The following is a 22508-nucleotide window of genomic DNA, read 5'->3' on the forward strand; positions in this document are numbered from 1 at the left end:
GAAATTAAATAAAAAAAAATAAATGAATAACCCCGCAAACAAGGCCCAAAGTGCTCAGGTTTAGTCATTAGAGGAGAAGTCTCAGGAGGAAAGAGCCAGCACTCCAGATAACAACCAGGGATGAAAGCCTGCAGCCATACATCAGGCACTGTTACAGCCCATCTGGGGACAGAGGCCGGAGCGCAGACTGTAAACTGCCTGCCTGTCACTGATAGAATGATCAGTTTTATCGAAATAGAAGAATAAAAGCAAATCTGCCTGAGTTGAAGGTGACAAATGCCCAGTTGCTTCTACAGCGTCGGGTGCAAGTGAGGCAACTGGGCTGCACCCACCCCAGCACATCAGAAAACACCCCTAGTGACTGGCATTTCAGCAGAGGACCCGTTACTTCTGTCCATCCTCTCCTCTCAAGCAGCTGTTAAATATCATCAGGCTTCTCTCTGCGAGCAGGATGCCATCCATCCCACTTCGGCTTTGTTCCTTTAAGAGTGGCTGGCGAAATTCCAAGGAAATTATACAGCCTGAATCATTCTCATCCATATGCTGGTGGAGCCCTTCAAAGAACCAGCGGATCTGCGAGGCACGACATCGCTTTGCGAGGCCTGTGTTGACTCTCATCCAATATACTTGGCTAATCTCTCACCATGAAAAAATTATATATTCACACAATGAACTGTATTCACACAGTTCTTGTCTGTTGCAAAGCTTTTTTGGTCTTGACCACTCTCTCTACTGAAGTCAACAAGAAGCGGACAAAAATCATCAGCCTAATGCTCCAAATCAGCTTCACAACTCATGCATTATTAAAAAGATAATGCACCATGGAACATGATTTTTTTTTTTTAATTTATACTTGGGCTGAAAATGCCTTGCGTTTCAAACCATTAACTAGAAAGAAGAGCTAGAGCCTACAGTTTCCTTTTAGTTATAAACTGAGTCAGAGGATTTCAGGAGGTAGAGAATTTAAGACAAAGCACACAGTATTGTGAAATGTGCTATCAAAGAATAGACACAAAGAATATGCTACAACTGCTTTGAGATATAAATGGACACAAAGGAGTCTGCACAAGAAATCAAGGTTGATTTCATTTGCAAAAATCTTGCAGCCAAACTAGAATTGCCTATTTTTGACTGTGCACAGAGTCTCTGTGGTTACAGCACTGTACATCAGAGCTTCTGTCCTTGGGCATTAAAGGTGGCAGATGCACGAAGGCTGAGAGAACATAGAACTGTTTCCAAACAATTTGACTGTCCTGCAAGAGGCACCTTTAGCAATGATTATATGATCTTTCCCCACAACTAAGCAACAGGCTCGCTCGCTGATAACACACAGATCAAAAGCCTTTGGGTTGTCATTAGCAGACAAACTCAATAGAAGTTGTTTACTTCACCCAAGCTAATGGCACTGGAAATATTTAATCAAAAAATGGACACACTCTCTCTATTACTGCCAAGATGATTCAGAAGGGGCCACTTAAATCTATTTTGTCAAGATATTATTCATCCCCTGCTAACAGACCTTTATGGAGAGCCCCTTTGAATAATGTGCATTCATCATTTGTGGGCTGTGTACTGGTATTAGGAGATGAGGAGCATCAAGAAAGCACACCAGAGGACTGCTGATGGGAAGAACAGGATGGGGAGTATGTTTAGTCTACAGCTGACAAAGACCTTGACTAAGTTAACTTTTAAGCCCAAGGAGAAGAAACTGAAGTGGGCTGATGGGGAAATAAGTTCAAGGAGAGGAGAGTTCTCTAGAAGCTTGAGCAATCTGCAGTAATTGAACTCTGAGCACTGGGTGAAAGAAAAGATGATTAGGAGAGCTTTCCTACAGCGGTTCAGAGACCTTCACATAGAAGAAAACAAAAATGTTGGGTGGACATCAGGAGAAGATTTAGTGGTACAATTCTCACATGGATTGTCCACTTGAGCCTTGAGTTTTGGCTCATCAGGGGAAGGTCTAGTGTCTACATCTGGATGCCAAATGTCAGGACTCCCAAATTCTTTTCCTAATTCCCTAACTGTCTAGTTTCTCTCATGATCCTCAACAAGTATCAGACACCATAGCACAGGCAGAGTGCAGAGACTTTCTTTAACCAAGGACACCCACCTTATGCAGTCATCCTAAAAGATACGAAATTCCTTATGATCTTCATATATAAAGAATGGAACTTGCCTTAGAACAAGAGGAGGAACTGGGTGAGTTGAGCTCTATTTGCTGTGTTTTTTTTGACACTGGCTGAAAAAGATTTCTTGGGTTAATAGATCCAGGCCACTAATACTGTGGGTAGCTACATTTTACTTCTGTATTTGTAAACTGATGAAGTTCAGTTCTCAGGGATATCTTCTGGGGACAACAGAGTTGTGGGAACCTCCAGCTCTTTTGTTCTCCAGAGAGGACTGTGTTTGGTACAGACTTAGATTTGATGTAGTCTTTCTGCAGCTTCCAGAAACACTCATGAGCTGCTCGAGATTCAAAAGCTTCATCAGCACTGAAATGATTATCTGCAAATTCACATCTGTAATACAGGCAGCAGCTCCTCTCTTCTCTGCATCAAAGACATACACTGGGAGCCAGCAGAACAAATTCAGGGAAAATCCACCTTTCCTCCCCTCTAGTAAGCCTAAAGCAAACCAAGCAATTGTTACAAGTTCATATTTGTCCCTGAGAACACAACGCTGCAAGCAGCCCAGGGTGCTCTAGCCTGCAGCCAAAGCAGGCAGATGGGAACTTCAGATCTGCCACACTGTTCTTGCAAGTGAATTATTGATACATTCTTCTTAGCCATGAGCATCACGCTAAAGTGGCAATTAAAACCATCCACAATGATCAAAAAGAAAAGGCAAAAATGGGAGGGTATAAAACCAGACTGTATTTGCTTATTGGATGTAATGAAATAAAATCCCTACTAAGACAGAGAAATAACAATTATTTCAGCCCTAATAACAGAAGCACTAATTCAAGTTATTGTAAGTATTATGAGGCTGCTGTGCCAAGCTGCCAGAGATGTAGGGCTGCTGAACACCTGAGAGTAGGGACTGTTGCAGTGGATGCACTGGGTTTTGGAAGCTGTTTGTTCAGCCTTGGTGCGTTGGGCAAAGGGGACTGTCTTCTAACACTAATTACACCGCTAATGGCAACAATAACAGCACCTCTCAAATCATCAGCACCGATGTCATGAATGCCAAAGCGATGCAATTAAGTGCTGCTGTCATTTTAAGTGGACCTGTGCAGCAGATGAAAGCAAAGGTATAAGAGGCAGCACACACCTTCTGATTTACCAGCTTGTGGCAGTTTCCCTATGGAAGATGCAGGCTCTGCAGTCCTTTGTGCTGCCTTGCACCACCACCCAAAGCCTGCTGTGCTCAGGACCTGACCAAAGCATGTGGCTCTGCCATCCCGTAGCCCACCACCATGCACTCACCAGGGGGAAAATCTGCCAGAAGGTGCAAAGCAAAAAAACGTATTTAATTTGCAGCCTTCATGCATGTCACACTCAAGTTTTCCTTCTGGCAGCATTTCACACCCCTGCCATGGCTCTGGCTGCAGGAATGATGCTCTTCTAGCAGCGAGGCCCAGGCAGATGGGCCCTTCTTCCAGCTGGCCCTGCTGTCTGGGCTTTGATCCACTCCCTGCCCTGGAAGCAGGGCCAGGCATCCCCTGCTGTAAGGCAACCCTAGGAAAAAGCCAAACCGATCCCTATCTTCCACACAGCAACATCAGTTTTCAAATGAAACAGGCAACGCACAATTTTACTCAAAGAGTGGGAGTGAAAGAGAACCAAGATGCAATCTCCAGTGCAGTGGCTTTAATAAACCAGCCACAAGTCAGCCACACACAAACAGTGAGCAATGGAGAAAGCAACTGAGCTTGCAAAGATTTGCCTCCAGTGGGAATCCTCCTCATGGGTTTCCAAACCAGATAGACTGCGGCGAAAGCTGTCACACTACTTTATTTCTTAGCCTCTAAAGTATCAAGGGATGGGATACACAGTGGTTCTCAAGCAATTATTTGCTAAACATTGGGACTCGCTCAAATGCTCTCGCTTGAGAAGGCGATGGGTGTTTCCATGGCAATGAGCCTCGGTGACTGTGGGCCTGGACGGTCGCTGCGAAACCACCGTGACCCTTGGACACCCGAGCACAGCAAGGGGCTTCCTCCTTTGCTGTCTGATGATTTTTCTTTCATTTCTGAGCTCATCCCTGTCTAGAAGTTGCTGTGGCTTGCTGTGCCAGGGACAGAGGTCCAAACGATCACAGAAACATACCCTCTGCACCAGCCCCTCCATGGCACAGCACAGAGCAGCCTTTGCTGCCAGCCAGGTGGACACCAACCCTATGCCCAATCCTGGCTGCTCTGAGCAGTGCTGGCCCTCCATCTAAAAGCTGTAAAAGGAAGAAAGTAGAGGAGGCTCAGGACTTCATACATCAGAAGTACACCAATCTGTATGCATTTAAACCTTTTAAGAGGGGTCAAACTGAGAGGTGGTGGTGTTAATAGGGTGAAGGAGGGAGCCCGCACATAAAGAGGCAGCTTCACACCCAGACGGGCATCCTCCTAGGCAAGAAATTCATCTATACTTTGGTGTAAGACTAAAAAAATAGGCACATCTCTCTCCAAACAACCCTCACATAAACTTTCTGCTATCACAAAAGCTTCAGCCTGGGCTGATATGACAGAAAATTGCTGCATCTCTACCTTTGAGTACTTCCACTGTTTTCCTTCCCAACTTTATCGTTGAAACACACGCTTCTTCCTGGTGACCGGCAGTCTAAAACCAGATCAACCCAAATCACTAGAGTAAATCTTTTCAAATTTGTTTAAGCCCTGAACATTGCAACTCCAAAGTGGTTTCTATGGAGATGCTAAAAAAACAGAACGACACCTTCTGAGTGCTGCATTTGGCACAGCAAAAACTACGGGTGTGTAGCGAACGTGGGGTGAGAGGAGTGAGAGCAGGGAATGAGAGCCCCAGAATGCAACTGCTTACACAGAGCTGCAGTTAATGGGGTAAGTCACTGCTTCGTTAACCAAACTGACACGCTGCACTCGGCAACGCACAGAGTTTAATTAACTGCTGGTGATGGGACATTCACACAGGGGAAGACGGCCTGCCCAGTTTCCTTACAGTGTGGATGTGATAGGGAGAGGGAGGGATGAGCGTTTGCAAGGCAGAAGCAATTCTTGTTCATTAAGAGGTTTCTCAGAAGTGCACCGAAGCTGCATTTGGCTGCCTCTCAGAGCAGCTCTATCTCCTCTCTATCTTCATCTGCAAAACTGGGCAGAGGAGTCCAAATCTTGCAACTTCCTACACAATCTATTTTAGAGTCTCAAAAACAAAAACAACACACAACAGGAAGGATGTGATTACTAGAAATATGTCTGAACTCTCCCACACTCCAGCCCAATCAGTCTCGACAGCTTCTCCATTTGCATCATTAGAAGGAGCTTTCCCAGCTCATCCCACTCCATCCCATCTGCACAGTCCCACTGGATCAGAGTTGGGCCTGCACCAATGCCCAGCTGCCACAGCACTTGTACCAGGGTCCAGTTTGGCTCTGTTCTGCTTTTCCCAAGTACAGTGGGACACAGAGATGCCCACAGCATGGCTGAAGCGTCACTTCTCATGTTGAGAACTGCCTTGAGCCATGCTGAACCTAAACCTGTGTACAGAGACTTTACAGAGACAGCCATAAGCCCAATGGCTCTGACAAGACCTTCTATACCACCTATACTTAATACACCCAAAGAGCTGATAAGCAAACGCCAAAAGCCATTTGGTCTTATTTAAGCAAACCTCCATTGGAATCAACCAAACTTTAAACTTCAACCCAGGCACGCACAGGAGTAAGGAAGCACACGGCTATGGTGGGGACACAGAGCAGTGTGCTGAGCCCTTGCTCCTCCCAAGAGTAGCAGAGGACCCCTTCCTCCAGCTATGGCAAACTGGACACCTGGTTTTCAATGAGCACATAATAAATAGCATGGAGTACTGCCCACCTCCCAGTGAGTGGTCACCCCTGGGATCTGAACATACAGCTGGCTGCACTGAGTCTGGCCAGTGCCAACCTGATTCTTAAACTATTAAACCATCACTTCAGGCTCTGTATCTTGTACTTGCTGTGTATATTGTACAAGGGGAAAAAAATATATTGATTTGGGGATTTGAGAATTTCAAATAAGAACATACGATTAGAAAAGTATTTGTTTCAGATGATGACAAATAACTGCAGAAACTCAGAAAGCATCTGTTCTTTACTCCACTGTAATGACATGAGGTCCTCCGCAGTGATGTTTTACATGCTTTCCCAAGAGCCCAAGCTTGTTAACCTTCATTTTACTGAATGTTTTCAGAGAAGTGACAGCTGCAACAATAAATATGGCATGCAGATTTCATGCTATAGTTAGAAGATCAAATATGTATGAACACCTCTGCTATTACACCCTGACGAGCAAAGGGGGGAAAAGGAGTGAGAGGAAATCTATAGCATTAAATCATTTCTGAAACACAAAAGGAATTCTTCAAGCTTGGGTGGGAAACATCTGCTCCACCATTAGCTGCAGGGTCAGGATCTGTCTGTTGGCCTCAGCCTGATTGTCCATCACTCACTTACAGGTTAAACAGTCTCAGAAACAGAGAGAACACGTGCATGAGAAAGAGAGAGGCATGTATGTCCTCAGTCACGTACTCTATAGCAAGGGAGGGATTCCAGCTACTTTGGTGGGTACCTGCATATGCTGGAACTCTGGCCGCAGGAAGGAAGGGATACAAAAAAGAGAATTCCAGCCTGACCCTTGGGAGACTGCAAGTGGCATAGGGGACAGAGCTAGGGAAAGGAGAGGGAATGAGAGGCAGGAGTGTATCTTCGGTATCTCTGCAAAGTGTTGCGGTGGTGAGCAGCCCTACTTTCACCTCTAGGGACCTTAGAGGTGTTTGAAGCTCCCAGTCCTCAGCACAAACTAGGATTTCTGGGATTTAATCCTTCTCTGCTTCCATGGTCTGCCCCTTCTACCTTGGCACACATATCAGCTGGTACCTGCCAGGACTTCAGCACACCACACCAGTAGCTCTGTTTAAAGACATCCAAGATGCTGATCTCTTATTTTGGCAGGTTCAAGAGACCTTAGCACAAATGAGAAATATGGTCCCCATAACACAGGTCATTCGCAAGAAGATAATTGCTCAGCAACCCACGCTGCTTTCAGACTCTCGGGCTGAAAATCATTTACACAAATGACACTGTTTGCACTCCCAAGAAGCAGTGACCAGAGACAAACAATGCTAGCTAACACAGTTGATAGCTCTGAGCCCTTGGCAAACAGAAGGAAGTCTCATTCTCTGCCATGTTGAGCAGCTCCCTGTGGTTAAATTTGTTTCTCACTGATGGGATTTGGGACAGATTGGAGCTATGAAGTTTCTGCCTGGATGGGAGACTCCAGGTATACACACTCCAACTCCAGAATAGCATTTATCACCCCATGAAAAAGCCCTCCCAACGTGGAGAGCCATACCATCTACCACAGGGAATGAACAGCACTGCTGTGAGTTACGTTTTACCCAGAGAGCTAAGTGAGAAATGTAAGCACTGTCCTAAGGCTCCACAGGTAGAGCTGCTAGAAGCAATCAGCACACTCATGCTTCACAAACCACCTCAAACCAAACTAATTTTAAAGCACAGACAAGTCCATGTATAGTCATGCCGAGAGCCAAAGAACTACAGGATCCATCTGTCTGCAGCAAGCTCAATTCCCTTTGGAGTACATAAACTAAATAAAAGACTTCTGCTGCTGTTTTCTCCTGGGGGACTACGGTAAAAAGTTTTGGATTCATCTGTGCATGGGACAGAACAGGGAGAGTGGAGGTATTCATTTGTAAAGGCATCGGACATCTGACAACAGGGAAATTAAATGCCTTCACCGGGGGAGAGGCCGTGGGGTCTTCCTGCCCCTGTGCTATTCTGTGGCAGATTATGGTTCTAGCAAGCTTTCCTGCTACAAGGCCTATGCACACAGTGTTTTTTCCCAAATTGGGACTCAGGCTGCCTTAAAGGCTGTAAACCAGACAGAGCAAACAAAAATAGAGCTTGAAAAGAATGCACACAGGCATGCCAAATCTCCCTCGTTTTTTGAGTAAGTCTCACTACTTTCAGATGCAGCTCTCCACCCCCCCCGCCACCTCTCCAATTCAGTTATAATAAAAACATCCTGATCTTGTGACAAAAGATTCAGAAGGAGGTTTCAAGGAGATGTTTAAAGCTTCATTCATAATTCTGGATAATCTCACTGTCCTAGCTGGTGAACCCTGGTTAAAACCTGAGGAAAACCCATGACTCAGGTTGACAGCAGCAGTAAACACACCTGCTTATTTCCTTGCAGTGATTCTTCTGCTCTGGTGAAAGGAGCTAGCTAGACTGCTACCTGGGCATCCTGAATCCTTTGCCTGCGAATCCTCAGCGCTGAGAACATGGGCAGCACACAGCAATGCTACTGAATCTTTTCCCAGAGCTCACAGCCTACATTGTCATCACCCCATATGGACTGCCAAACAGTAATCCCACTTCGCTCTTAGGTGTGCCGTGACAGTCCTCCCTACAACTCCCTAATATTTTATCAGTTAAATGTATTTCCAAGTCTTCCTATATTTTTCTAAATCTTCATAGAAAGAATTCCACAGGGAGTGGTTGGAAAGGCACAAAGATATTAAATATGAATATTTCTTTTGCCAGCTGACAGTTAGGAACAACCACTCTATATGCACTGTTAGCCCTTGGCCCAGCATTATCTTGCACCACCCCACCCTGTCTCTTCTCAGCATGTCTCCCTGTGTTATGGTCCATATCTCCTCGTGCTACGCTTCTACTGCTTCTGGTTTGAATCTGGAATGTAAACTTGCTTTTGCAGCATCTACCTGCAACCTTCAGGCATAAATACTAATGCTGAGAGAGGCAAAGCACTGTTCCCATTCCCACTGTTATTAGTTGTAATAACATCCAGCAAGCTGGGAGTCTGACATGGTGGGGTGATGTACACAGAACAAAACACAATCCTTGTTTCTGAGGAGCAAAGAAGTCCAAGAAAAGCAAAGAAAGATGCAGACAGACTGGGGAAGCATCAGGGAACAACAAGACAGCCTCAGCTAATGTGAGAGGTGGTGTTTCTGCAGAACAGCAGAACTCCCAGGAGAAGGTAAGGCATTCCCTGCTTCCTGCCACTCCAGGGCATGTTCCTCTCCTGCTCTGGTAAAACTCACTGATGGCCAGCAGGAAGGCACAGGCTCAATGCAACGTCGCATTCATTGCTTGTGAAAACCACCTTCTTCATTACAGGCTCTCTCTTATCACAGTTTCCCTTTGCAGCAAGCAGACACCCCGCTGCCCAGCTGTATCAAACCTCCCAGCCTTGGAGCACATTAGAGCCATTGTCAGTACAGCATTTGAAACTGGCTGCCCAGGGCTGTGATTTACGCACATTTTTGTGATGAAATGCAGCTGGCAAATGCACTCTGCTTTCATTCTTGAGGCTATATTACACTTGGTTTATTTTACCTGCCAGTTGAAATGCAAACAATCCGTCTACATTCTATATATAACCACCCGTTGCCATCATGCGTGCTTGTGAAGCATGGGAGTTGAACGGGCTCAGCCACAGAAGGCACTGGGGCTGGCTCAGCTGACTTATTGCGTGACCCAGATGGAAGTAAAGCAGCTGGAGGGTCCGGCCACGTGCTGCAGGCCCACTGCTGGCACCGAGCAGAACGCCAGCCTCCATGCACTGTTTATGCTGGGAAGCACGTTACTGTCACCTGCTTAAGGAGTCATCTCAGCAGGGAGCGGATGCCGTTTGTGCGGTCAATCCCTCGCCACACAGAGCAACTAGTGGCGTAAGCGAGGGGAAGGAACTAAGCCATTGGTGGTGGGGAAAAATGTGCCTGCAGCTCTATGGGGAATAGCTCTGTATTACCCCCTAGGCCAATGAGCACATCTATAGGAAGCAGATCAGACTGCAAGCTCCCCTTGCCATGACTAGCTCTGTTGTTCTCCTGACTCTCCTGTGACTGCTCAGTATGTCAGCACTCAAATGAGTTATTATGCTCAGTTTCTGCATTGGAGAGGTGCTGTTCCTGTCTGGTAGGAGGCAGAGGAATGAAAGGATCTCTAGTATGCTTGCCCTTATATAGTAAAAAAATAAAATAAAATACCAAGAACATACAATCCAGCAGAGCAAAACAGAACAGCGGAGGAATCAGTTAAATTAAGTAAGAGAAAAGCCTCCATGAACACCATTCACAGGCAGGCTTCCCAAGGAAGGATGTGATTTACACCCTTTGCCATGAAGGCCACTAAGGTTCAGCAGACAGGGATCCAGTCTGCAGCTGGACACCTGCCTCTGGACTGCTACATTTGCTACCTATGTGCCATGTTAGGACACAAGTACCTCACTTCTTGCCTATGACCCTCAATTCCCTGTGATATGGGAATGAAATGTTTGCTGGGTGTAAGCGCTCAGCCATGAGTTGCTGCTGGCTCTAATCAGAAGCCTTGCAGCCCGAACTCTGCAGGAAGGATAAGAAACTTGGTGGCACTTTTGGAAATGTCCCAGCAGTATCCGTCAAATGAGGTCTGGAGAGCACTCAAGAAGTGGTGTGATCTTGGTGCACAAGAAAATGGGAAGCACTTCCCCAAAGTCTCCAGATAAAGCCCTTCACGTTCCTCTCAATGGTGGGAATTCAGCCATCAGCAGGTGCTTGCTGAATGAGTTGAACTTCCATTGCTCTGCTCAGAAGACCCAATACATGCTCTCAAAGCCTCCCTACCAAACCAGTGCGTGCGGAAAGCCTCAGAGGGAAGCAGGCTGGGCATTCCCTGGGCTGAATTCACACATCCTGAGTTGGGCTGTTGGGTATCTGCTTACCTCAATTCCAGACTGAGTACTTAAAATTGCATCACACAAAGTTTGAAGAGTGAACAAGTTTTACTAGCTGAAAGTCATTATCTTAGATCGGGATAATATTTTATTGACTCACAACTCAAAAGGAATTTAAGCAATTTGCTTCAAATGCTGCTGAAAGGTTCCATTCTGCTTTTTGAATAAGTGCTGAGCTTTCCAGGCCAAAACAATTTTTCAAGCCAAAATTGACAAATGCTCACCAGAGAAGCTGGTTGCTACCTTAAATCACACAGAGTTACTTTTACTCCAGAAGAATAAAATGTGCTACTCAAACCCAATACTTCTCTTACACTGATAAACCATGGACCACTGGGTGCTCACTAAGGTCATCTCCAACCTACTGCGAAGACAGCTGCTCCGAATGAGACACGCCATGGGTGAGAGATCAGAAAACCAATTAGGAGCTCTTTGAACAGCAATAGCTTGGAACAAATACTAATTTGTACTTCTCTTCTGAGAAGTGAATATAAAATAGCATTTCTACTGCCATTTGATGTAAATTGATCCTTTTATGTGGAATCATTACAAGTATCAGCAGCTACTTCTGCAAATTCCACTGGGAAGCCAAGTAGGGGTCTCTTCTAACAATTTAGAATAGTCAGGGGCCCTCAGGGATGAATTTGGAGCTCGCCTTTAAGGAGAGATATCACCAGCATTGCTCTTGGACAAACGAACAGGATTCTGTCCTTCTGCCAGATAATGGGGGAGGGGGAATCAGGTTCTCCTAGCAGGGCTGAACTCGTCTCACTTTATCATGGCCTTGACAACAGATGAGAAGGATTTGAGTCCACCACCCTTTGCCAGGGCTGAACTGACCCTGCAGCAGAAGCCAAATGAAACAATTATTTCTTCAGACCAGGCACTGAAGCATGTGCAGGAGCTGACTGAGACAGCAAGCTACCAGTTTTCAGTGTCAGAGAGGCACTCAGACACCTGGCTCCTAAACAGGTCTGCTCTGTGCCAGGCTTCACACTGCCCCAGTGGCATGGCAGAGGGCATGTTTTTGGAATGCACTGTTCCTGCCTGGTTACTGCAGTACCATGGCACGTTCTCAGATACCCTGGAGAACTGTCAGCTGCAATGAACGCACAATAAAATCATCCAATTTATTGAAATTGCCTGGAAGATTAATGTGAGGATTGCCTTCCTCTTTGTACTTGGCTTTTCTCATCTGTGGGAGTACCTGTTTGTGCTTGAGATAGAGAAATATATAAAGCATAAGAAAAAAAAGAAAAAAAAAAAACAAACTCCAAAGCAGGCAATTAACCTTTGAAATACAAGTTGTGCTGATGCTAACTAACAGCATCCTGTAACTTCCTAATTACCAGCCTTGTACAACCTGGCAGTTGGAGATGCTGCTGGCTGTTAACCGGGCGGATGCACTGTGCGGGAGGATCCGATTGCTGCTAATGACTGATGTCCCACAGAAACTCGCTTGCCTTCATCAGCTGCCTCCTGCTACCCAGACCTCCTGCCATACACGGGCTGCACTGCTATATAATCCTCAAGTCTGGCTTCAGGAAGAGCTGCCTGCTAAAGGACAGCTCTGGGCAAAGCTGCTCCAGCTTCTCTTCCTCCCCATGAATTCTCTGTTGCTATCTCACTTGTGCCTTGAGCCAAAGGACAGGATCCTCACCTAAGAGAGTATTATAAAAGGGCTGCAGGCATTAAATGGGGTGGTGCCAGCTGTGTTAGCCAAGAGCAGGCAGAGTAATTGTGTGAGCAGACTGCTGGGAGCTTCAGACTCCCATAAAAATGCACATTCAAGCCTTGAAGGAATTTGGATATAGACAGGTCTCTCTCAGGGGCTGCTACAGTGCAGACAGAGAACAGCCAAAGCTCTGCTGTGACACAGGCGCTGCACCTTGCCCTGCAGCTACTATGAGAGCCAGCAGGAAAGTGATGAGAACCATCAGGTTTTTCCTCCAGCCTGGCACCTTGCAACCTTGATTCCCTCCGTCAAGAAGGGAAGGACAACGATACTGCTTGCTTGCCTCAAGAGGGCTCCATGCGACTTCTCTGCAAAGCGCTGTCATGTCCCAGGATGAGAGGTAAGACAACGCACTGAGGATTGGTACTGCTCTCTCTTCCATGCTATGTGTTGTTCAGTGCCCTCCACCCAGGCCACATGCACAGGACCTATGCCTTGACTTGGAACATCACTCAGCTAAAAAGGCATGCAATGCACCCATCTATTTGCCAAGTGACTGATGTCCTTGAAGTCTGAGAAGCCAGAAAGGAAAAGGAAACAGCTGTTAATGCGTTTTTTTAAAGGGACTGTGCATTTTCTTACAGTTGGGGAGGTTTGGGGAGGGAGGTTCTCTGTGGCTGTTGCACTGATTGCAGCCCAGTTTAATACAGCCATATAGTGACTGTTCAGTAAAACAAATGGCAAGAATCAGAACCAGGGAACTTGCTTAAACTGCTCTACCCAGAGCAAATGTCTCCATGGTAGATGACATTTTGCAGGGCTTCAGAGCTTGTGCTGCTGAGAGGACAGGAGGCTTCCCCACAGCAAGCCCCTGAATGTGGCTTACTGGTAACACTGAACAGCCCAGGGAGGCAAAGAAAGAGGAGAGCCAGGAGGACAGTATAGGGTAGCTTGCCTTGTAGACAAGCTCCTAAACCCTTGGGGGAATGGCCTCCAGGTTTGCCCTGTGGAGAATGGAGAAGGAGATGATGGAAATGCCTGTGTCTGGCTAACAGCCTGGAGAATGCTCACACCTTCACACCTTCTAATATCTGCTCTAAGCAGAGGTATGGAGCACCATGGCAGCATCCCTCAATCACCAACCAGAAAGCAATAATTAAACTTAATCCTGGCACAAAGCATGCTGTACCAAAACAAGCCTTTTTTTTTTTTTTTTTAAACTTCCTGCCCCCCTTTTCCAACACCGCCCTGCAGGCTGATGACAGCTTTGCTCAGGCATCTTCTCCTTAACTTCCCAAAAAGCCAGCCCTGCACCTCAAGCCTCACAACCAATTCTCACACCAGAAGAACTGTGGGCTCTGAAATCACCCTGCTTTGCTTGCAGAAGCCCCAGACTTTTGTGCCAAGCAGTTCAGGAGCTCAGAGCCATTTTCTCTTGCTTTCAGTCATCACTCTGTTGATGGGAGAGTGTTTGGGTGAGGTGCATCAAGCATGGGTTCTGACAGCTCTGCAGCTCATTATCCCTGCTGGGCACGAGTGACACATTTCAGGCAAGCACGTGGAGAAACTTTTACAGGTTTCACTTCAAAATTCCCCCCTTTTTATTGGACCCAAGCTGGGCAGTGCCTGCGAACAAAGCTGGCACAAGCCTGATGCTCCCTAGCCAAAAGGCTCAGAATCTTTATTGCCATTGGTTTTGAGATGGCTTAAAGCAAATGTTTTACAAGGTAAGATCCCATAAAAATCTGCCGGCCAGAGTTTTCCTTCATTAGCAGCAAGGACGTAATTATTGCAATTTGCCTTTGTACAAGTGACTGTGGACAGACTCCATGTGATCCCCAGGCTTTCTCTGCATCGTGCCTAAAGCTTTCCCCAAGCACCCATCACAGCAATACCCAAGGACTGACAAACGTGTAACCGCCTGACAAAAGGGTATCCATGCAGAAATGCAGCTGCTGTGAGGAGTGAATGGTTTATTCAAAGGTGACTGACAAGGTGTACTTCCTAATTTTAAAACTTGTGGAACAACTAAGCAGACAGAAAGCTGACAGTAACAGCTATTGCTTTGTTGAGTTTGGACTCTTTCTGCTGTAAGCGTGAACTAATTTATTGTTGCACAGCTGAGGTTCATGTGTTTCAGCTGAGTACTCGCTTTTCTGAAAGAAAATATGCCTCAGACAGCAGAGTATGGGCATATGGCCGTTCAAAACACCTAAGCAGGGAGAGAATAGAAGAGTAACACTTTGGAGGACTGTTTGCCACAGTCCTGAAAAGAACTGAATTCAGGAAAGTGATGGAGAAAAAAATGCAGAGCATCCTGCCTTTTGGTGTACCATGCTACTGTTTGCCCTTCCTCCTCATTCCTGGGCAGACAGTGTCAGAGAGGGGGAACAGCTTTACAGATACTGTCGTGTTCTTTACCCTGCAGGGGAAACCTGTGGGAACACAGGATGAACCTCCAACCAGAAAATGAGTATGAGGATCTACTGGCCTTGCTGAGGATATTTTCAACACCCAACGCAAAGGCAGCATGAGAAACTCCAGAGCATGTCTTCGGAAAACAGCTGAAAGCAACCATTTCTGCCTTAGACAGAAAAGCATAGCCTTCCCCAGAGTGACCAGCTGAAGACATCAATGACTCACTTCCCTCTCCCACCGTGGCTCCCATCAGCCAGCAAGGACAAGCTGTCCTCGGCTGCCAGCACTGCTTTCTGCCATCGCCACGTTCACACTAATACTGGGAACAGCATGACTTCCTCTTTCCTCCCTCCAAGCACTTAAATGAAAGATCTACTTTGCACCCTATGATATCAAATTAAACATGCTGGAGCCTTCAGGATAGAACTCTTTTTTTTTTTTTCTTTTTCTTTTTTCTTTTCCCTCATTGCTTTTAGCGTTGCCTGACAGCTAAAGTTCTTATTTGAAGGTCAAAGGAGATCCTTCTGGATGGGTTGAGGTGGAGCTCCTTGGAGGAGCAGCTTGGTACCCACACACCACCAGCATAGACCAAAGGGGCATTTCCACCAGAACAACTCATGCTCCTATGAATAATCCACAGCAGATAACTCACAGTCAGCCCGTGAGCTGCCCAGCCCTAACACGTGCATTTCATCTCAGCACCTCAGTGGTGCTGACAACCACCTTCCAGGCTTTCCACACACATGAAAATGCTTCTGCTTCATACATGCCATCAGGATCATGCTTTGGTCCCACCTGGCGTTTACAACTTGCACAAAACCCGCTCTCCACCATGGCTTTGCCACAGCCATCCCGTGCCACAGAGCTGCCACACACAAGCACCCAGCACAGCAAACCCTCCAGGATGCTGAGGCCATCTGCACTCACCTGCTCGTGGTACTCGATGCCCATGCTCAGCGTGTTGATGAGGATCGCGATCATGATCCCTCGGTTGAAGTACTTGCTCTCCACGATCCTCTTCAGCTTGCTGCCGAATGCCTTCCACAGGCGGATGACCTTGTTCCTTTCCTTGGGTTTCTTTTTCTTCCTCTTCCTCCTGCCCCGCTGTTGCTGCAGCTGGTCCCTGTGGTCACCGTGCCGCAAGTCCTGGGTGAACTCATAGATGCCGTTGCTGTCGGAGTCGCAGCTGTCGGACTCACTGAAGGCGAACTCGGGGTCCTCCAGGAGGCTGGCGCAGAAAGGGCAGTCCTGCAGCTCGCAGCTCAGCGTGCCGCCCGGCGGGCTGGGCAGTGGGCAGGCCACGCTCAGCCCCGACAGCCGGCTGGGAGTCCTCCGCAGACCTGCAATGGGAGAGCGCACCGTGAGCTCCTTGTACCCACGGCCTCCCTGCAACATGGCGGCCATGCCCTCTGCATCCCCATGTGGGCAGCAGAAGTGGCTTCTGCTACATCCTTGAATAAAGCCTTGCAGTACTCCATCTTACCAAGCGGCTCTCGATCCGCCTTATTTTTCCCTCTGTTCTGCTCTATCCAATCCCCAACTCCACGCTTCAACCCTGTCCCAGGGCTGAGGGACCTCTCCTTGCAGTGTGATGGCCATTTTGTGCTCCGCTGCTTGGGAAGGACTGACCCACACACCTCTCACTTTCAATTATTTTTGATTATACCTGACCAAGTTAGCATCATTAGCGGTGATCTGAGTGCTATCAAGCTGTTACACCCAATTTAGGTAGCGCTTCCATTTAGATAATAATGAGGAAGGAGAGGGAGAAATGAACCAAAGATGGCTACAGACCATAGATCAGTTTGGAGTCATGTAGTCCCTTTGCTCTCCTTCATCCCTCCTTCAGCTTTTAATAAAGCTCAGGTGTATTCTTTACTTGAGGCAGGGGACTGAGTGTTCAGGGTGTTCTAAAATCAAATACATCACCACATGTTTTGTGGTGTGAGGAGAAATGCTGGCTGTCCTCATGGGGCTGGGGCACAGTGATGACGTGGGCAGGCATCATGAGGATGAATCAGGTGGAAAAGAAATCAGATTTTGTTTCCTCCCATTCAGGAACCAAATCCCCAATTTCCTCATATTTAGCAGCCAGATACTAATGGTAGGAAAAAAAAAAAAGCCAAGAGGAATCGACATACACTTTCCTTGATGGAAAACAAGGTGCAAATGCCACTTTTCCACTGGGAAATGCTCCTTCCTGGAGATGGGAGGGGGTACACATGGAGGCATTTCAGGGACACCATGCAGAAAGCACCGAGTGGATGCTCCTGGCTGTGGTCCCAGGAGCTTGGAGCTCACCCAGCATTAATGCTGCTGATTTCAGCTACTCCTGGCTGACACTTGAGGACGTCTTCAAAGAGAAGGCAACAGCCCACAAAATCCAGCACCTTGTTAGACTGAAAGCTGGGTGGTGACAAAAGTCAGAATATATTTTACTTGCCTGAATGTCACTCAGATATCAGTGGCCTTCAAAATAGTCTTGTAGGAGAGGGCAGACCTCCTCCTGGTCTTTACATTGCAGACACCAGGCAGGTCAGAAATATTTGCCCCCCTGTTCAGCCTGCAAGCAGCACTGGTCAGCGCTGCACATCAGCAAGGCATTTCTGACTGGGATTGGTCAGATGAGGAAACACTGCAGAATGGACCCATGAGCATGGATACAGAGGCAGTGGGCTCACCAGTCATCCTGTATGCTATCAAAGTGTTAAAAATTGTATGAAAAACACTGGCGCCACAGATGTCTTCAAAATACCAGAGTCTCCTTGGCTGCCTGCTAAAATAACCTCACAGCATTGCAGGGCACGAGAATGCAGAGGAACAGGCTGTACTTTATGCTGCTCAATTCCACAACAAAAGAAGGGAAGAGAATACTCTCTCCCACAATTGCATCTTTCCCAGCAGACATCAACCTTGCTTCCAGCTGGGTTTGAGAGTGCCCTGGCTGCTAATACCTCCTTAATGTACTCAGTTATCACTTGTGTGCTCCCCTTGCACAAAACTTGCGGCGAACAGACTCTGCTTGTTGACTTGTAAGAGTGGGGAGAGAACTAAGTGAAACAGCCCTTTGCTCAAAGAGGTGGAGGACAGGAGGGTTAGGCACAGCTTGTGAGCCCAAGTCACATTCCCTGCCTGGCACAGAGACTTAGCATGGCTGTTTTGCTAAGTCCAGGCAGGGATGGAGAACCATGAGTTGACCTAAGATGCTTGGCACCTAAAGATCCTCCCAAAGCCTGGAAGACAGTCTGTCATTCACACCGTACAAAAAGGGATGTGGTGCAGAAGTGAATCGGACTCAGGCCTGTGGCAGGTGCAGGAAGGAGAACCTGGAAAGAGCTGGAGTTGTGGAAGTGAAGAGCTGGGCATTCGTACACTGAGATCTCCAGATGGACGTGGCCGGCTTCCTTCCTCTCCCAGCCCCTGTGCTGCCCACGGTGCTACATCAGCTGCTGCAACCACCACCCGCTTCCTCCATATAATCACACTTGAAACAAAACAATCTCAGATTTGTTTAAAGCACTGACGTGTCCTCTGGGCTGAAATGCCCCGTTGAAAGAAGGTATTATAGCTCCATTATTAATAGCAATTCCATCTAACCTCAGGCTTTTGAAGAACCACCAGAGGCCACGTGAAAATCTGCAAATTCAATGGAGTGGCCCTGGAGCGTTGCAGGCTTAGCTGAGATGTGGAGATTCATTCTCCTGGAGAGAGCCCCAGCAGCAGATCCTCTTGTGAGCACAGAGGACCAAATCTCTGAGTTGAGCACTCCCTTCTGCAACAGCTCTTCTGCTCGTCCTTGGCTTCCCAGCTCCAGACTTCTGTGAGCCTGGACTTTTATCTCAAGGTAAATACACATTCTCATAATAACCTTCATTAACTTCCATAGTTAAAGATGTACCAGTGATTCATATAAAACCCTTGCTTAACAACGGAAGAACATTGGAACACTAACCTTGGCCCTTCTGCCCTTCTGCTAAGCTCCAAAAGTACAGAAATATCTGCCGAAGGCAATTTCTATAAACAATCCACTTTACCCTTTTGTATGGTCACTTAAAAAAAAATATATATTAACAAAGACAAGCCAACCAACCTATTTGGCAAGCAACCTTTACTGTGACCTCCCCCAAGCTAGGCTTGGTATTTTTTCAGCACACACATCACTAGGACAAATATTTGTGTCCATGCATAAGCAGATAAACGGTTTTGGAAAACGCAGGCATTGAAAAAAACAGATGACGAGTTTGTGTTAAAGATATCAAAAATAAAAATGGAAGCTAGATCTTTTTGACTTTCTGAGGGCTTAAGACTATTTTTGATTCCAGCTTTGTTGAGAACTGGAGAAAATATGCAAAACTGGAGAAAATATGCAAAACAGAAACCTAAGAATTGCACATAATCACTACTCCAGCAGTGGATGATTTATATCAGAGTGGAGATAAAGCTGCATTAACTAGCAGTGCTATTGTGGCTGCAGTCTGTAGAGATAAGGATGGGACAGAGGTACAACAGAGTCCCTAACATGTTTTTTATTCACTCAGACTGAATGGATCTCCAAATCTGCAGTAACACTCAGTCCTACATTTCTTCTACACTGGTGAAAAAGAAGAGGGGAAGCCTGAGAGCTGCAGTGCTCCTGCTCTCACATGCATCCTTTCAGGACTAACACAGAGCTAGCCTTTGCGGTATCCGCAGGCCTACCTCCAAACCTTCTCCTCCTTCTTTCAAAAAGAAACCTTGGGCCTCAGAGCCCATCAAAGCAGCACCAGGGGGTCTCTGGAAGTATCTGCTGTAGGTTATTTCAACGCCTCCCTGTTTTACACATCTTATGCCTCCTATACGTCATGCTCTCCCACCAGCTTCCACACACCATTCCTTTTCAAGACACTTTTTCAATTCCAGGGGCTGCACTGATCTGCGCTTGGGTGGGAGCAGAGGGAGAACATTCAGGATATCACAAAGCACAAAGAAAAGCTCAAAAATACATACTCTGTAACCACGGAAAGGGGTCTGAAGTCATTGCCTACATCATCTCATACTGTGCTTTACCCAGTGACAGCAAATGCAAGGCTAGCAGGAACAGAGTTGTCAGTCTCTCAACCTGTCCTACTTCTGGCTTCTGTGATCACCTCAAATAGCAAATAGCACAAAACAGCTTTCATCTCCAGCAACCTCCTTGGCTATCCTTAACATCTCTCTTGAGCAATCTGCCCTTTTGCCCTTTACTCAAGCAAAAAAAATCAGCTCAATTGTCCTTACCATGCTCTCCTACCAGCTGCTGCAGCTTCCCATAAGAATCCGTGCCCAAAGTTACTGGGCTACTGACTACAGCCACAGGTGAATTGCCATTCTTCTTTCCTTTGGGAACTGGGACAGAACTGGCTTTGCTAGTTGGTGAAGGCAGGATGGTAGGATAATTCATGTTGCCATGGTTGGAGAGTCCAGTAGTGAGTTTAATGCTTGCAGGGGCATTGGAAGACTTACAGTTCACTTGTGGTCCTTCAACGTGACAGTCTGCGTGGTAAATGCTATGCACAGACTCCGAGTCTGGAGGAGGCGCGGGGCTCTGCAAGTTGGGTGATGGAGAAGGGAGCATCAGCTGCCCACCAGGCTTCATCACCTTGAGTTCCAGGTCGCAGATCTCCGGGTTGGAGCGCAGCCCCCGCGGGCTCCCATTGCTGATGTGGTAGTGGTGGTGATGGTGGTGGTGGTGGTGGTGGATGAGGTGGTGAATGGAGGTGATGCGCTTTTTGCTCCGGCGGCTCTGCCCGTTTGTGGTGTTGTTTGGGTTGACTTTTTTCCTGCGCTTGCTCTGCCAGTTGTTGTACAGGCGTATCGTCCGCCGTTTCACCTTCCTGAAGATGTGGCAGATGTACTTCAGCAGCTCCTCGTAGCAGCTACCTGGCTCTGAGAAGCTGGCAATTGTGCTGTCATTGGAGAGATAACGGGCCCGCTGCTCCTGCATCAGCTGGTTCTCCCGCTGCTTTGTTTCAGAAAACTGTGTTGCTATCACAACCAGGCACAAGTTAATCATGAAGAAGGAACCAACCTGGAGAAAACAAAAGGAATTAGCAGGGACTTCACAAAGCAATGCATGCTGCCCGTGCTGGAAGCGTTCTTAGAAATCCTGCGATTTCCAAATGTGCCAAATCTCGGGGTCTGCTCACCAAATGTTATGTCAACATGAGCCTAAGCTGCTAAATTTGTTCCTAAACCATGGTAAATTATTTTGGCAGTGGCAAAGAAAGCTGTTAACAATAGCCTTCGCCACTTTCCTCCTCTCAGCAGTGATGACATTTGCCACTAATGCAGGGTGCATGAAACACAACATAATCAGTCACTACAGCAAAACAGATCACTAGGAAGCACCCAGCCAATCTGCAAGAAAAGATGGTTTGAAGACCAATCTGTGCTGTACCAAGACTCTCTCTCCCTCTATCACTTCACACCCCACATAGGGCATCCTCCTTTCAAGGAGGAGGATCAGGGTTCATGTGCTGTAATGTTGTACTCGTGTACCTTTCTGACATGGAGAAACTTATCTCTAGGAGATCTGGTGCTCCTAGAAAGGCCTGATTTACTGACTGGTTGAACTGATGAATTCTTAGGTGACAGCAGGCTTTCAAAATGAATTCCCAAGGACAGGAATGTGAAGTGACCTAGGACTACACCCCTCCCCTCAGCTGGTGAGTCCACTAACCGGCTTTTCATCACTTGAGTTCGTAAATCAGCCAAAGGAAAATGTCAAATATTCCCCTTAGAGAATCACTCCCCTTACATGTGAAAGGGACTGACGTCAAGAAAGTGCCAGGGCTTACACAGCCAAACCTCTGTGCTGGGCTTGGTAGGGAACGCATGGATTTAATCTGGGCCATTGTTTGGTGAAAATCTCAGGGGAAGCCAATGGGAGTGCTATTCTCCAGTTCGTAATACCAGCCTGGAGAGTGCTTCAGAAGCAGCAAGGGTGCCTACCCCAACTCCCAGTGACCTGGGGGTTAGTCAGATGGCTTCTCTGCAAGGATCCATATGTAGAAAAGAACTCAAGAGAGTGGAGTGTAACTCTCCGTTATGCATGGCCCATTGCTAAAGGCTCAAACATCACCAGCTTCAGAATGCTCTATCACTATCTCTCACACTGCCCTGATGCACACAGAAAACCACAGAGGCAAGGACAGAGCTCTATATAAAGAATATTCAGTCATAAAAATACTTGGAAATGCCCCTACCCCATGTCCTACTTGACATCTACATGAAACTTGTCCCCTGCACTCCTCCTGACTTAAATGTTTCTTTTCCACAGATGTAGATCCCTGGGGAAGGTTGTGCCCTTTATAAAACAGAAAAAGAGCCTTGCCAATGTAGGGTAGCAGCTTCTGAGAACAACCTCAAGCTCCTTCAATGAATGACACTTTGTTTCTAGAAATGACAGCACTGTAAGACCTCAAAAAGTTGTAATGCTATTATTACCTTTGTTTAAAAGGCTCATGTGAAGTT

At 46.8% G+C, this 22508-nt stretch overlaps 1 protein-coding gene across 2 annotated transcripts in view; it reads right to left on the reverse strand.

Moving 5' to 3' along the window:
- Positions 1-22508, reverse strand: part of CACNA1H (calcium voltage-gated channel subunit alpha1 H) — a 121872-nt gene that overhangs the window by 58686 nt on the left and 40678 nt on the right. For both annotated transcript variants that reach the window (XM_042864868.1, XM_042864869.1), the window contains 2 exons: positions 20274-21063; positions 15945-16357 (listed from right to left, as the gene is read on the reverse strand). In XM_042864868.1, the coding sequence (XP_042720802.1) occupies positions 15945-16357; positions 20274-21063 (1203 nt within the window). The remainder of the gene's footprint in view (positions 1-15944; positions 16358-20273; positions 21064-22508) is intronic.

Source organism: Lagopus leucura, unplaced genomic scaffold, assembly GCF_019238085.1.
Source record: "Lagopus leucura isolate 7727_CA_CO unplaced genomic scaffold, USGS_WTPT01 Super-Scaffold_760, whole genome shotgun sequence".
NCBI classification, from domain to species: Eukaryota; Metazoa; Chordata; class Aves; order Galliformes; family Phasianidae; genus Lagopus; species Lagopus leucura.